The 15,638-nt window shown below is 38.6% G+C and overlaps 1 protein-coding gene across 4 annotated transcripts in view; it reads right to left on the bottom strand.

The window, feature by feature from the left end:
- The window catches only part of c2cd2l (c2cd2 like), a 62,647-nt gene that overhangs the window by 11,973 nt on the left and 35,036 nt on the right, over positions 1–15,638 (bottom strand). For 3 of the 4 annotated variants that reach the window (XM_061897580.1, XM_061897579.1, XM_061897582.1), the window contains exons 4-12: positions 14,272–14,391; positions 13,898–14,041; positions 8,073–8,186; positions 7,901–8,000; positions 7,673–7,805; positions 4,421–4,485; positions 2,875–2,993; positions 1,073–1,229; positions 872–970 (exon numbers count right to left, since the gene is read on the bottom strand). In XM_061897580.1, the coding sequence (XP_061753564.1) occupies positions 872–970; positions 1,073–1,229; positions 2,875–2,993; positions 4,421–4,485; positions 7,673–7,805; positions 7,901–8,000; positions 8,073–8,186; positions 13,898–14,041; positions 14,272–14,391 (1,051 nt within the window). The remainder of the gene's footprint in view (positions 1–871; positions 971–1,072; positions 1,230–2,874; positions 2,994–4,420; positions 4,486–7,672; positions 7,806–7,900; positions 8,001–8,072; positions 8,187–13,897; positions 14,042–14,271; positions 14,392–15,638) is intronic. The other variant, XM_061897581.1, reaches the window with a different exon arrangement.

The following is a 15,638-nucleotide window of genomic DNA, read 5'->3' as shown; positions in this document are numbered from 1 at the left end:
GGTCAAATGCAGAGAGTAATTTTACCACACCTAGTGTGCGTGACTATCAGCGGTACTTTAACTTTTTAAACAAAGTAGAAATGGTTCACATACTCATAATGTTCAATGTTTTATCGTATATACTTAATATTGTAGTGGCGAGCAATCTTATCTGGTGTGCACATATTGGCGAGCAATCTTAATGGTCAAATTTGGCATGCACATATTCGGATCGCAGAAAATCTTTTCTGATTGATGATGACCGATGATGAGCAGCCAGTTTCCAGATGTCCGTGGTCTTTCACTAAACATAAGTCATTTTAATTACAATATATTTCTAAAGTGTTTGCCTGCCAACACAAGGACACATTACCGTAATCTGTTTTGAACTTTATCACAGTCCCACCCTCTTTTCTTATTCCACCGTGATTCTAGCTCTACTCAGTCTTGGTCAATTATTTGTTGTGCAAATACTTTTATAGGCGCGCTGTGTAATATTTGTTTTCTGTTGTAAACAATGTAAACAGTGGACTTGAATGCTGACCGAATCGGCTTAAATTCAAATAAAGGTTTATGAATGTTATAATTTTACTTTATTAAAGAGGAAATTTGACACACTGTATTTGTATTTTGCGGTAACTGTTGCAAGTTGTCTGACGTACCATAATAGCTCAGTGCTTTGCAATATTGTTTAAAGTTAGCAGTTGTCTTACAAGACGATTCAGTCCATACTTGGCGTTGGTAGCTGTGGTAAACTACGGTAGTAGCTACAGCTGCTCCTGAAGTAGACTATTATATGGGTGCCACCCCTGAAAAAATAGTCAGGACAGGCCACAAGAGGTGTATCCCAAGACTTTTGTCCATGATGTAATATATTTTGTTTTCAACTTACTGCTGGGATCAGGACTGGGTGTTTCTCTTCCATCATGGAGAATGGTGGGCTTCTTCTCAGTCACCTCCACTTTGGATGGGGAACGCATCGGTGACTCCCCTGTGACATACATTTTATCTGTAATATGTCTGCGTGTTGGTATCCTTCATGGGGATTATAATTCTAAATTACTATAGGAATATTTATTATAGGAAACGGCACCTGGGCTGCATCCCAGTTTGAGTCGGGACTGGACAGTTGTCACAGTGGTGACAATGGTTCCATCCGGCATGATGGTTCGATCCACGTCAACCTTTTTGGTAGGTGTGAGTGAGGAACGCAGTGGTGAAAGAATTTCCTCACTTTCCACATACTGAAGCTGAAGGGTGAAAGAAGAGAGGTCGTGTGACAATTTTACAGACATCTGATTGAGCAACAACACTGTTTCGCAAAAGTGAGTACAACTCTTAGATTTCAGCCCTTTTAAGACAGCACTTATTCTCAAAGGACAATACTACATAAATTACTCTTGAATAGACTAGAGTAGTCAGTGTATAGCTTGTGTTGCAGTATATATTTACTATCCACTGAAAATAATGTCATGGAACAATTCCTGTTTCACTCAATGAACCACAGTTCCCCTGTACATGCAGCACTCATGCATCCTCAGACCAAGCAACCGCTATCATTCTTGACTGTTGGTAAAACAAAATTATCTTGTTACTCACTTGTGTTTCCAACTATTTAGACAACATGTTTGTTGAGTTATATTAAATAGATACTAAATCTATTTTGCTTTGTAAGACAAAGATGCACAGTGACAGTGACTACTCTAAACTGTATATAAGTTTAATTTAGAAAAAACAGTATTATCTATGGAAGTGTGATTGTAGAAAAATAATTTGAAAATGTGTATCTCAATCAGTGTATGTATAATTAGATTAGCGTGTCCGTGTTTTAATTTGCGTTGCAACATGTGTGTATAAAAAACATCAATGTGTCTGTATTGGGATTTGTGTGCATTTACAACCAATCTGTGTGTCCGTGTTGCGACCTATGTCTTTGTTTGTGTAATAATTAAGCTTTATACAGCGTTGAACACGGACAGATTTTTTAGGCACAAGCAAATCGCAAAAGTGACACACTTTTTTTTTTTAAAAACAGACACAAATCACAACACAGACACACATTTTTTGGACACACACAGATCCAATCACTGACACAAATCGCAACACGGACACAAAGTTTTTGTCCGCACACACATAAATCTAAACACAGACACACAAATCGCAACAGAAACACATTGTTTTACATGCACACAAATTACAACACGACAAATAGGTTTTTGTTTTTTTTGTTTTCCACACAAATATTGCAGTACATCGTTTTTACACACACACAAAAGAAAACACAGATACACTGATCGCAACACGGAGACATTTTTTTTTGACACATACAAATCTAAACTGAGATACAGATCACAACACGGACACTCATTGTTTTTACATGCACACCAATCACAACACTGATACACAGACTTTCTTTTTTTTTTTTACACGCACACAAATTGCAACACAGACACATAGATTGCTTGTACACACACTCACATCCAAACACAAACACACAGATCACAACACGGACACACTGTTTTCTTTTTACACACACATACACATCTGAACAAAGACGCATAGATCACAACATTGACATGGATTGTTTTTACATGCACACAAATTTAAGCAATAACACAAATCTCAATACAGACACACATTTATTTTTACACATTAATCGCAACACGGATACAGATTGTTTGCACACACACGCAAATCCAAACACAGACACACAGATTGAAACACGGACACAAATCACAACACAGTTACAAATATGTTATCCTTCCACGCAGGCACGCACGCACGATAAAGTTGTATATCCGAAATGTTGAATCATTCCAGACAGGGTGACATTGCTGTTGTGTTTTTGACAGTAAATTGCTGTCGTCGTGCATTGAACATGTTAACATCACTCACTTCTGCTGTGATGGTGGCAATAAGTTCCAAAGCGGTGCTTGGCTTTATTGTGAGTGTGACAGAGGTAGGAACTTTGGACTGCAGGTCTAAGGCCAAGGAGGCATGTCCTGGGAGAAATTCTAAAAGACGAAAGAACAAAACAACATACGGTGACTTTAAACCTTAAAGATTTGATTTATGGAGTGAAATTATTGCCAAAACGCCACAAACACACAAAACAACTATATTCTGCAAGTAAAAAAAACGGTTCGCAAGTATAAAAACATCCATCCATTTTCTACTACGTTGTCCCTCTCAGGGTCGCGGGGGGTGCTGGAAAGCGGGGTATAGCCTGTACAAGTTGCCACCTCAATTGAGGGGCAACACATTCACACACTAGGGCCAATTTAGTGTTGCCAATCAACCTATCCCCGGGAACCCACGCAGTCTTCGGAAGAACATGAACATTTTCTTCCATTAAAAAAACATTTTCAAGTATAAAAAACATTTTATTCAATTAAAAAACAATTTGTAAGTATAAAAAATATTTTCTTCAAGTAAAAACTTTTGGCAGTGATATTCCACCCTGCGCAATCCACACGCTTGCCCTAAGGCACCTGTAATTCGCACTCTCCAACGACAGGTGGTGCTGCTGAGTTAATTTAAGGCCGCTTAGAGCTACTGTTATTTGCGCATGGTGCCATCCATCCATCCATTTACTACCCCTTGTCCATCCGCCAAAAATAACAAAGAAAAACGAGATGGGTGGGGAGTAAAATGGCAGCGAGAAGAGAGGGGAAACAAGCTCAACTTATGAGTTAACACTTTTATTTCATCATCCCCCCATTGTAAATCATTCAATGATTTTTTTATTGCCTCTGTGTTATGTTGTAAAGCCCTTGTGGTCAGCTGGGAAGCCAGAGAAAAAGGCCAAGTAGCTCTGACAACCTTAAATTGACTCAGCAGCACAACTTGCCATTGTAGAATGCAAATTATTGATGGTCTGAGTTCTGGTGTGTGGATCGTGCAAAGGGGATTATTACTGGCAAAAGTTTTAATTTGAAAAAAATTATTATTCCACTTGTGAATCGTTTTTTTAATTGCAAAAAAATGTTTTTTTTACTTTCGAATTGTTGGGCATTTTTTTTGTGTGTATGGAGTTTTGGCAGTAATTTCACTTTGACAAAACATGAAATTTACCATTCAGGAATAGCTTTCTAGATGGGAATATAACTAGGAGCTTTAAAAGTAGTCAGACAAATGTGTACATTTACTGGTAACTCTATAGAGTAACACTGGGATAAAACTTCTTGTATAGGCAATGACTACACACTGGACCTGCTTTTCAGCTTGTTTGCTTACTGTCTTACTGTCAAAATGCACTATTTTGATTTAAAATTGTCCAAATACTTTTGTACCCAACTGCAGTCCTGTAACCACCTTGCTGTAAACATTATTAACATTCCAAAATAGTTGCATAGAGCATTTGATTACAATTAGTGCAGTTCAGGCTTCAATGGTTCTGAATATGTTTTTGGTCAAGAGCCCAAAGCATGCTGTGCCTTACGCTCGCTTTTGCCAATCCGCTCCAGAAGTCTCACTCTCAGCTCTTTGGTTTCTGGGCTCAGTTCCCTTAAACACACAGGGCACAACTGTGTTAGAATCATCCGAAAAAACAACATTTTTGCAAGACAAAACCCCACCAGAAACATTCACAATGATCGTGCAACATGCTTTCCACCTGTCATTTTTCTTATTGCCATGTATAAACAGGCTTAAGCAAAATTCCAAACTTGGAATTTTAACTCAGTTAAGTTGAAGAATTAGAATTTAAATTGGCATTACAGGATATGGAATTGAATGCATTGCAATTCAGATGGATATTATAGCCAAGTAACAGTAAGAATGTCAGATTTAACAGAATTGGCATGAATTGTAAAAAATATTTTATAAACACTAATATTGAACACAAATTGACACCATTTACATTAGTTTGTAATTTTCTTTTCATTTTAAAAAAGGATAAATGGCAAAACATTGTGGTAAATACAATAATCCATTACTACAACTCTTAATCTAATTTCAATCTAATTTACGATAACAGATATACTTTTAAACAAATTTCCTGAAATAGTTTAGCAACCATTTTTTAATGTAAGTGTGTGAATGTGAGTGTGAATGTTGTCTGTCTATCTGTGTTGGCCCTTCGATGAGGTGGCGACTTGTCCAGGGTGTACCCCGCCTTCCGCCCGATTGTAGCTGAGATAGGCGCCAGCGCCCCCTGCGACCCCGAAAGGGACTAAGCGGTAGAAAATGGATGGATGGATGGTACCTTAATTTGAGAGGGACGCACATTAAGAGTTTTTTTAGATTAGACCCATTTCTCAGTTTATTGCTATGATTTAAGTTGCACGCACAAATTTGAATTACAAACATTACCACTATAAGGTGGCGTAGCAAATATCACAGTAAACGCCATGAGATCCCCCCAGAACATATTTTCTCACTCGTTAGCATTGACTTATAGCTAAAGTTGGACAAAACGTTGTTTTCCAACCATGGGAAGGAAGTGAGTGTGAGGGACAGTACTGAGAAGAAGCAGTGGACGATATTCATTAAATAAATAAATCATCAAAAACATGACAAAGCGTGTAGCTACCTATCTTGGCAAAGCAGTTGGAGCGTATCACTGCTAGACTGCGCCATACTTAAGTAGAATGAGTCCATAACACAAGCCATAAATGTTAAATGATATGTAAACGGCAGGTATTTATCCATGAACTTATGAAAAAGCTGCTGATGGTGTGTTTTACAGAGAAGCAAATCATAAGGAGATTGTAAATACTCATTGTACATTTTTTTATTATATTACTTCAGAAAACTACTCTAGTTCTTGATACTACATTCTATTGTATTGTTTTTATAAAAGTTTTTACAATTTCTTAATTAAACGTTTTGTTTTTGTTAAAGGCATGCTACATGTTAAAATTGTGCCTTTGGGGGGGGGGGCAATACAATGATTTGCAAATCATTTTCAACCCATATTCAGTTGAATATGCTACAAAGACAACATATTTGATGTTCAAACTGATAAACATTTTATATTTTGCAAATAATCATTAACTTTACAATTTGATGCCAGCAACACGTGACAAAGAAGTTGGAAAAGGTAGAAATAAATACTGATAAAGTTGAGGAATGCTCATCAAACACTTATTTGCAAAATCCCACAAGTGTGCAGGCTAATTGGGAACAGGTGGGTGCCATGATTGGCTATAAAAACAGCTTCCCAAAAAATGTTCAGTCTTTCACAAGAAAGGATGGGGCGAGGTACACCCCTTTGTCCACAACTGCGTGAGCAAATAGTCAAACAGTTTAAGAACAACCTTTCTCAAAGAGCAAATTGCAAGAAATTTAGGGATTTCAACATCTACGGTCCATAATATCATCAAAAGCTTCAGAGAATCTGGAAAATCACTCCACGTAAGCGGCATGGCCGGAGACCAACATTGAATGACCGTGACCTTCAATCCCTCAGATGGCACTGTATCAACAACCGACATCAATCTCTGAAGGATATCACCACATGGGCTCAGGAACACTTCAGAAAACCACTGTCACTGAATACAGTTCGTCGCTACATCTGTAAGTGCAAGTTAAAGCTCTACTATGCAAAGCGAAAGCCATTTATCAACAAAATCCAGAAACGCCTCCGACTTCTCTGGGCCCGAGGTTATCTAAGATGGACTGATGCAAAGTGGAAAAGTGTTCTGTGTTCTTACGAGTCCACATTTCAAATTGTTTTTGGAAACGTTTGACATTGTGTCATCCGGACTAAAGGGGAAGCAAACCATCCAGACTGTTATCGACGCAAAGTTCAAAAGTCAACATCTGTGATGGTATAGGGGTGCATTAGTGCCCAATGCATGGGTAACTTACATATCTGTGAAGGCACCATTAAGGCTGAAAGGTAGATACAGGTTTTGGAACAACATATGCTGCCGTCTAAGCACCGTCTTTTTCATGGACGCCCCTGCTTATTTCAGCAAGACAATGCCAAGCCACATTCAGCACGTATTACAACAGTGTGGCTTCGTAAAAAAAGAGTGCGGGTACTTTCCTGGTCCACCTGCAGTCCAGGCTTGTTTCCCATTGAAAATGTGTGGCGCATTATGAAGCGTAAAATACGACAGCGGAGACCCCGGACTGTTGAACGACTGAAGCTCTACATAAAACAAAAATGTGAAATAATTCCACTTTAATAGCTTCAACAATTAGTTTCCTCTGTTCACAAACGTTTTTTGAGTGTTGTTAAAAGAAAAGGTGATGTAACACAGTGTTGAACATGCCCTTTCCCAAGTACTTTGGCAAGTGTTGCAGCCATCAAATTCTGAGTGAATTATTATTTGCAAAAAAAAAACAAAGTTTATGAGTTTAAACATCAAATATTTTGTCTTTGCAGTGCATTAAATTGAATATGGGTTGAAAAGGATTTGCAAATTATTGTATTCCGTTTATATTTACATATAACACAATTTCCCAACTCATATGGAAACGGGGTTTGTATATAAAACAGTCATGTATGTAATATACTTTTTTATTGAATAAAACATACCGCAAAGTATGTTTCTGCAATACATTAAAATTATCAATTAGAATTTTTATTGTACTTTCTTCAATTTGAATTTTCATTGCATTTGTACTTCCTGTTTTCAACCTCTATTCAAATTCATGAAATTAGAATTAATTTCCAAATTTTGCACAAGCCTGGTGTAAACAGTCCTGGCACATTAAAAAGACATCGCAGATGCCTTCTCACAGGGTAATTTCTTCTCTCCATTCCAGAGGGGTCTTGGGGTTGTTTGGCACTGGCAGGAAGCAGGTTGTCCTTTCTGTGGAGGGTTGGTTCAGGCTGATGACGCAGCACAGCTCCAATGAGCTACACCACTGACCTGCAAACACACAGCAGCTTTGCTCAGTGAGGCACCACAGATTCTGCAGGAAAAAAACACAAATGATCCCAAGCCACCGAGGGAATATGTCTAACCTTTGCTTAGGGTCGCTCTGAGCTGCCGTAGCAGTAGTCGGCGCACCAAGACACTCTGGGATACAGGCTTTAGTCCTACTGATAGATGCTCCATGGTGGCCTGGGAGCAGAAAAGGTGTGTGACGCTCAAATAAATGCATGTAAAAACACATAACAGGAAATATTTAAGTACAGGAGTAGTAGCTTCACAGGCCCTGAGGTTGAGGACCATGGCTGGATGAGAGCTGAACAGAGTATCCTCTATCAGGCTCGTGATCACGTCCAGGTCTGCTTCTGCATTGGCACCCTAAAAGGAAGTAGCAACAGATAAATATCTAATAAACTACAAATAGTACACTACTCAAAAAGCACGGTGTCTTTTTTCAGTTGCAGTGACTTAAAAGTTATAAAAGGACCAGTGTCATCTTCAAATCATTGACTGATGAGGGTAATTGAGTTCAAATGTGGTCTTGGGTTGTCTGTTCCAAGGAAAACTTGACTTTATTTAATATACAGTGCAGTACACTACAATATTAAAAACTAAGTTTGGTGTGATCCCTTGCTTTACTACACATTACAATTTACTACCCATAATAAATGTACAAACACAAAGTTGAATTATGTTTGTCTGAGCAGGGGCTGATCAAACGTGATGCAGAGTTTGTATTTCATCTAATGTTTAACCATTTTTCAGACACATTGAAAAAACGTTTTTTTATGTGACATTTTTTTTATTTATTTAAGTAAACTGCAAAATCTAGATCAGGGGTAGGGAACCTATGGCTCTAGAGCCAGATGTGGCTCTTTTGAAGACTGCACCTGGCTCTCAGATAAATCTTAGCTGACATTGGTTAACCCGGCAAGTCATGAATAATTCCGCTGGTAATGACAGTGTTAAAAATAACGTTCAAAATATAAAACATTCTAATGCATTTTAATCCATCCATCCGGTTTTTACCGCACCTGCTCAAGTAGTCGCATTAATGGTAAGAAGTATTTTATTTATTGTTCGTTAGCTTCAGAATAACAATGTTATTAAAAAAGAATAAGAGACTTATTATAAATGATAAATGGGTTGTACTTTTATAGCGCTTTTCTACCTTCAAGGTACTCAAAGCGCTTTGACACTACTTCCACATTTACCCATTCACACACACATTCACACACTGATGGAGGGAGCTGCCATGCAAAGCGCTAACCAGCACACATCAGGAGCAAGGGTGAATTATCTTGCTCAGGACACAACGGACGTGGCGAGGTTGGTACTAGGTGGGGATTGAACCAGGGACCCTCGGGTTGCGCACGGCCACTCCACCACTGCGCCACGGCGTCCCCACTCTATACTTTAAAAATGTTGGTCTTACTTAAAAATGCACGCATTTACTTGTAATCAGTCTTAAAAAAATATTATATGGCTCTCATTGAAATCCTTTTAAAAATATTTGGCTTGTATGGCTCTCTCAGCCAAAAAGGTTCCCGACCCCTGATCTGTGGCAATGTGTCTTAATTAGTTTGATGTTGAAGTTACCAAATGTGGTTATAATAGTGTTCACATGAATGCAGATACTGTAAATGAGCAGATATTAGTGTGCATATAAATGCAGAATACTTTGCACGGAGTAGATATTAGTTTTCCTATAAAGGAAAATACTGTACATGGAGCAGATATTAGGGTTCCTATAAATGCAAATACAGATATAAGTGTGCATGTAAGTAGATGAAGCAGACATTGGTATATGTATAAGTGCATACACTGTAAATGGCGCAGATATTAGTGACACACATGAAGCAGATATTGGTGTTCATATAAGTGCATATACTGTACATAGCAGATATTAGTGTGCATGTAAGTGCTGATACTGTACATGGAGCAGATCCATCCATCCATTTTCTACCGCTTATTCCCTTTTGGGGTCGCGGGGGGCGCTGGCGCTATTGGTGTTCATATAAGTGCATATACTGTACATAGCAGATATTAGTGTGCATGTAAGTGCTGATACTGTACACTGAACAGATAGTGTGTGTATAAGTACATGGAGCAGATATTCGTGTTCATATACTGTAACTGCATATACTGTACATAGCAGATAGTGTGCATACAAGTGCTGATACTGTACATGGAGCAGATATTAGTGTGCAAATACCGTATATGAAGCAAATATCAGTGCGCATATGAGGGCATATACTGTACATGAAGCAGATATTAGTGCACATTTAAACGCATATGCTATACATAGAGTATATATTAGTGTGTATATAAGTACATGGAGCAGATATTGGTGTACATATAAATGCAGATACTGTACACGGAGCATATAGTGTACATACTGTACAGTAGAAGTGCATATACTGTACATGGAGCAGATAGTGTGCATTTAAGTGCTGATACTGTACGTGGAGCAGATATGAGTGTATATATGAATGCAGATACTGTACATGGAGCGGATATGAATGTACATATAAATGCAGATACTGTACATGGAGCAGATAGTGTACATGTAAGTGCATATACTGTATATGGAGCAGATATTGTGCATATAAGTGCTGATATTTTACTTGGAGCAGATGCTAGTGTGCATGTAAGCGCTGATACTGTACATGGAGCAGATAGTTTACATATAAGTGCATATACTGCATATGCAGATAGTGTGCATATCAATGCTGATACTGTACATGGAGCAGATAGTGTACATGTAAGTGCATATACTGTATATGGAACAGATATTGTGCATATAAGTGCTGATATTTTACTTGGAGCAGATGCTAGTGTGCATGTAAGCGCTGATACTGTACAAGGAGCAGATAGTTTACATATAAGTGCATATACTGCATATGCAGATAGTGTGCATATCAATGCTGATACTGTACATGGAGCAGATATTAGTGTGCATATAAATGCAGATACTGTATGGAGCAGATAGTGTACAAAAAAGTGCATATAATGTACAAACCCCGTTTCCATATGAGTTGGGAAATTGTGTTGGATGTAAATATAAATGGAATACAATGATTTGCAAATCCTTTTCAGCCTATATTCAGTTGAATTAACTACAAAGACAAGATATCTGATGTTCAAACTCAAACTTTATTTTTTTGCAAATAATAATTAACTTAGAATTTCATGGCTGCAACACGTGCCAAAGTAGTTGGGAAAGGGCATGTTCACCACTGTGTTACATCACCTTTTCTTTTAACAACACTCAATAAACGTTTTGGGAACTGAGGAAACTAATTGTTGAAGATTTGAAAGTGGAATTCTTTCCCATTCTTGTTTTATGTAGAGCTTTAGTCGTTCAACAGTCCGGGGTCCCCGCTGTCGCATTTTACGCTTCATAATGCACCACACATTTTCGATGGGAGACAGGTCTGGACTGCAGGCGGGCCAGGAAAGTACCCGCACTCTTTTACTACGAAACCACGCTGTTGTAACACGTGGCTTGGCATTGTCTTGCTGAAATAAGCAGGGGCATCCATGATAACATTGCTTGGATGACAACATATGTTGCTCCAAAACCTGTATGGACCATTCAGCATTAATGGTGCCTTCACAGATGTGTAAGTTACCCATGCCTTGGGCACTAATACACCCCCATACCATCACAGATGCTGGCTTTTGAACTTTGCGCCTATAACAATCCGGATGGTTATTTTCCTCTTTGTTCAGGTGGACACCACGCCCACAGTTTCCAAATATAATTTGAAATGTGGACTCGTCAGACCACAGAACACTTTTCCACTTTGCATCAGTCCATCTTTCATCTCCGTAATATCGCTAAAATTCGCTCCATTCTGTCCACTAAAGACGCTGAGATCATTATCCATGCGTTTGTTACGTCTCGCCTCGATTACTGTAACGTATTATTTTCGGGTCTCGCCATGTCTAGCATTAAAAGATTACAGTTGGTACAAAATGCGGCTGCTAGACCTTTGACAAGAACAAGAAAGTTTGATCACATTACGCCTGTACTGGCTCACCTGCACTGGCTTCCTGTGCACTTAAGATGTGACTTTAAGGTTTTACTACTTACGTATAAAATACTACACGGTCTAGCTCCATCCTATCTTGCTGATTGTATTGTACCATATGTCCCGGCAAGAAATCTGCGTTCAAAGGACTCCGGCTTATTAGTGATTCCCAAAGCCCAAAAAAAGTCTGCGGGCTATAGAGCTTTTTCATTTCGGGCTCCAGTACTCTGGAATGCCCTCCCGGTAACAGTTCGAGATGCCACCTCAGTAGAAGCATTTAAGTCTCACCTTAAAACTCATTTGTATACTCTAGCCTTTAAATAGACTCCCTTTTTAGACCAGTTGATCTGCCGTTTCATTTCTTTTTCTTCTATGTCCCACTCTCCTTTGTGGAGGGGGTCCGGTCCGATCCGGTGGCCATGTACTGCTTGCCTGTGTATCGGCTGGGGACATCTCTGCGTTGCTGATCCGCCTCCGCTTGGGATGGTTTCCTGCTGGCTCCGCTGTGAACGGGACTCTTGCTGCTGTGTTAGATCCGCTTTGGACTGGACTCTCGCGACTGTGTTGGATCCATTATGGATCGAACTTTCACAGTATCATGTTAGACCCGCTCGACATCCATTGCTTTCCCCCTCTCCAAGGTTCTCATAGTCATCATTGTCACCGACGTCCCACTGGGTGTGAGTTTTCCTTGCCCTTATGTGGGCCTACCGAGGATGTCGTAGTGGTTTGTGCAGCCCTTTGAGACACTAGTGATTTAGGGCTATATAAGTAAACATTGATTGATTGATTGATTGATCTTAGATGAGCTCGGGCCCAGCGAAACCAGAGACATTCCTTGGTGTTGTTGATAAATGGGTTTTGCTTTGCATAGTAGAGTTTTAACTTGCACTTACAGATGTAGCGACCAACTGTAGTTACTGACAGTGGTTTTATGAAGTGTTCCTGAGCCCATGTGGTCATATCCTTTACACTGTTTTTGATGCAGTACCACCTGAGAGATCAAAGGTCTGTAATATCATCGCTTACGTGGAGTGATTTCTCCAGATTCTCTGAACCTTTTGATGATTTTACGGACCGTAGACGGTGAAATCCATAAATTCTTTGCAATAACTCGTTGAGAAATGTTGTTCTAAAACTGTTCAACAATTTGCTTACAAATTGGTGACCCTCGCCCCATCCTTGTTTGTGAATTACTTAGCATTTCATGGAAGCTGCTTTTATACCAAATCATTGCCTGCACACCTGTGGGATGTTCCAAATAACTGTTTGATGAGAATTTCTCAACTTTATCAGTATTTATTGCCACCTTTCCCAACTTCTTTGTCACGTGTTGCTGGCATCAAATTCTAAAGTTAATGATTATTTGCGAAAAAGAAATGTTTATCAGTTTGAACATCAAATATGTTGTTTTTGTAGCATATTCAATTGAATATGGGTTGAAAATGATTTGCAAATCATTGTATTCCGTTTATTTTTACATCTAACACAATTTCCCAACTCATATGGAAACGGGGTTTGTACAGGGAGCAGATATTAGTGTGCATACAAGTGCTGATACCGTACAAAGAGCAGATATTAGTGTGCATATAAGTGTATATACTGTAAGTGGAGCAGATATCAATATGCATATAAGTGTTGATACTTTATATGGAGCAGATAGTGTGCGTACAACTACTGATACTGTAAATGGAACGGATAGTTTACATATAAGTGCATAAACTGTAATGTACATAAAGTAGATAATTAGTGTGCATATAAGTACATGGAGCAGATATTGGTGTACATATAAGGGCATATACTGTATATGGAGCAGATATTAGTGTGCATACAAGTGCTGATGCTGTACATGGAGCAGATAACTAGTGTGCATATAAGTACATGAAGCAGATATTGGTGTACATATAAGGACATATAATGTACATAGCAGATATTAGTGTGCATACAGTCCTGATACTGTACATGGAGCAGATAACTAGTGTTCATATAAGTACATGGAACAGATATTGTTATACATACAAGTGCAGACCCTGAACATGGAGCAGGACACACCATTTGAGTACAGTAGATTTTGAATATTCTCACAAGTCTCTGAAGTTTGCATGACGAGGCTGACAGTTTAAAAGATGGCTGCTTGGAAAGAGTCCACGACACTTGGATACCTTCGTCTTCCACCTCTTTCAGACATGCGACCACCTGTTGGAGTCAGACAATGGATACAGAAATGATATTGGTTTCCTATCGACATAATATTACTCTGCAGTGCATACAGTATACTACATAATATAATAAGGATCAAACATCAGTGCAGCATACCCTTTCTGCAATTTAGTTATTTCACTGGCAATGCAAATAATGCTTGTTTGTCAAAGGGGCTCGGCCTCTTCACGTGTAAACTAAAAAAAACAGGTGGTGTGCCTTAGTACCTTTGCTGCTGTAGGTGCGATCGTAATTTGATAGGAGTCCATGGCGATGGCGGCAGGGGACTGCCGTGTTACCGTCACAGGAAATGCCACCGTGTCCACACGACATTTACAATGTAAAACCTGTCAAGCAAGAAGAGAGGTGTCAAACATCCACACAGAGATGTACACTGAAAACATCTTTCTTGTTCTAGATGTGCTGTATAGACAAAACTTTTGAAATTGGAGAAGACAATGGTTTACTTTTTATATATAATCTCAGGGCAACATACTTTCTCTTGTCAGGAGTTGTGCATAATCTACTGTAGTATATTTCGGGTTGGTTGAACGTGCATGCATGTAGGGCTTCAACTAACGATTATTTTGATAGTCGATTAGTCAACGACTATCTTAATGATTAATTGACTAGTCGGACAATAAAGCGTACATAATTTTTCCATCGACTTTTAAATGCAGATTAAGTTATTTTAGGCATGTGCTTATGAACAACACAGATATGTAAGTCATTCATAAATATTTATTTGTGATAGGAATGAAAAGAAAAAAAACAGTTGTCGTCAGCGGCATATACATTATCAAAGATGTAACTCACACATTGCGTTGTACAGAAAAATAAAACAATCACAGAGAAATAAAATAAATATCATCAAGCTCTCAATATTAAATCAATTCAGAGGAATCGCGGAAAATAAATATATCTCCCCCAGCGGGATGGTGACAGTAAATAACTGAGATGCACTGCTCTTAAGGTTCCTGCTAACTTATAGAATATATCTTAAATTACAAAATAATTTGTGGTGTAATGATTTGTTTCAACAACGATTTGTTTTGAATCGTAATTTGATGTTGCCAGTATGATTCAGGGACGATATTAGTCTATTTAGAACTATATGATGCGAAATGATTCAGTGAGTTGAAATCAATCCAGTAACTTTTTAGCAAGAAAAATAAACGAGTGTGACTGTGAAATTAATACTGCAGGATACTGGAAACTGCAAGTGAAGTTTGCCAACATGTACCCAACATATCTTCAGGTCGAATTATCAGACCTGAGAAATTAAGTGCAACCAAATATTTTTAGATTAAATGAGCAGTGGTTTGACCTGCAATGACTCTCCTTTTAATAAACAGCTACGGTAGCAGAGAAAAGCCACAATAAATGCAAACGTCACAACTCAACAACTACAATATATGCCAAAACACAGCAAAATAACGACGCAACGGAAGTGACAGCGGACAAGTTTCAGCCACAGACTACATTGGACACACAAAGGTGTAAGTGAACTGTGACCACTTTTTTAGTCAAAAATTCCTTTTTTTTTTTTTGCATATTCCATAATACTATTATTCTCTGTTCATTATACTGTTTT

This window comes from Nerophis ophidion, linkage group LG04 (assembly GCF_033978795.1).
Source record: "Nerophis ophidion isolate RoL-2023_Sa linkage group LG04, RoL_Noph_v1.0, whole genome shotgun sequence".
Taxonomy (NCBI): domain Eukaryota; kingdom Metazoa; phylum Chordata; class Actinopteri; order Syngnathiformes; family Syngnathidae; genus Nerophis; species Nerophis ophidion.
The sequence above is the reverse complement of the archived record's forward strand: the minus strand, read 5'-3'. Positions and strand labels throughout refer to the sequence as shown.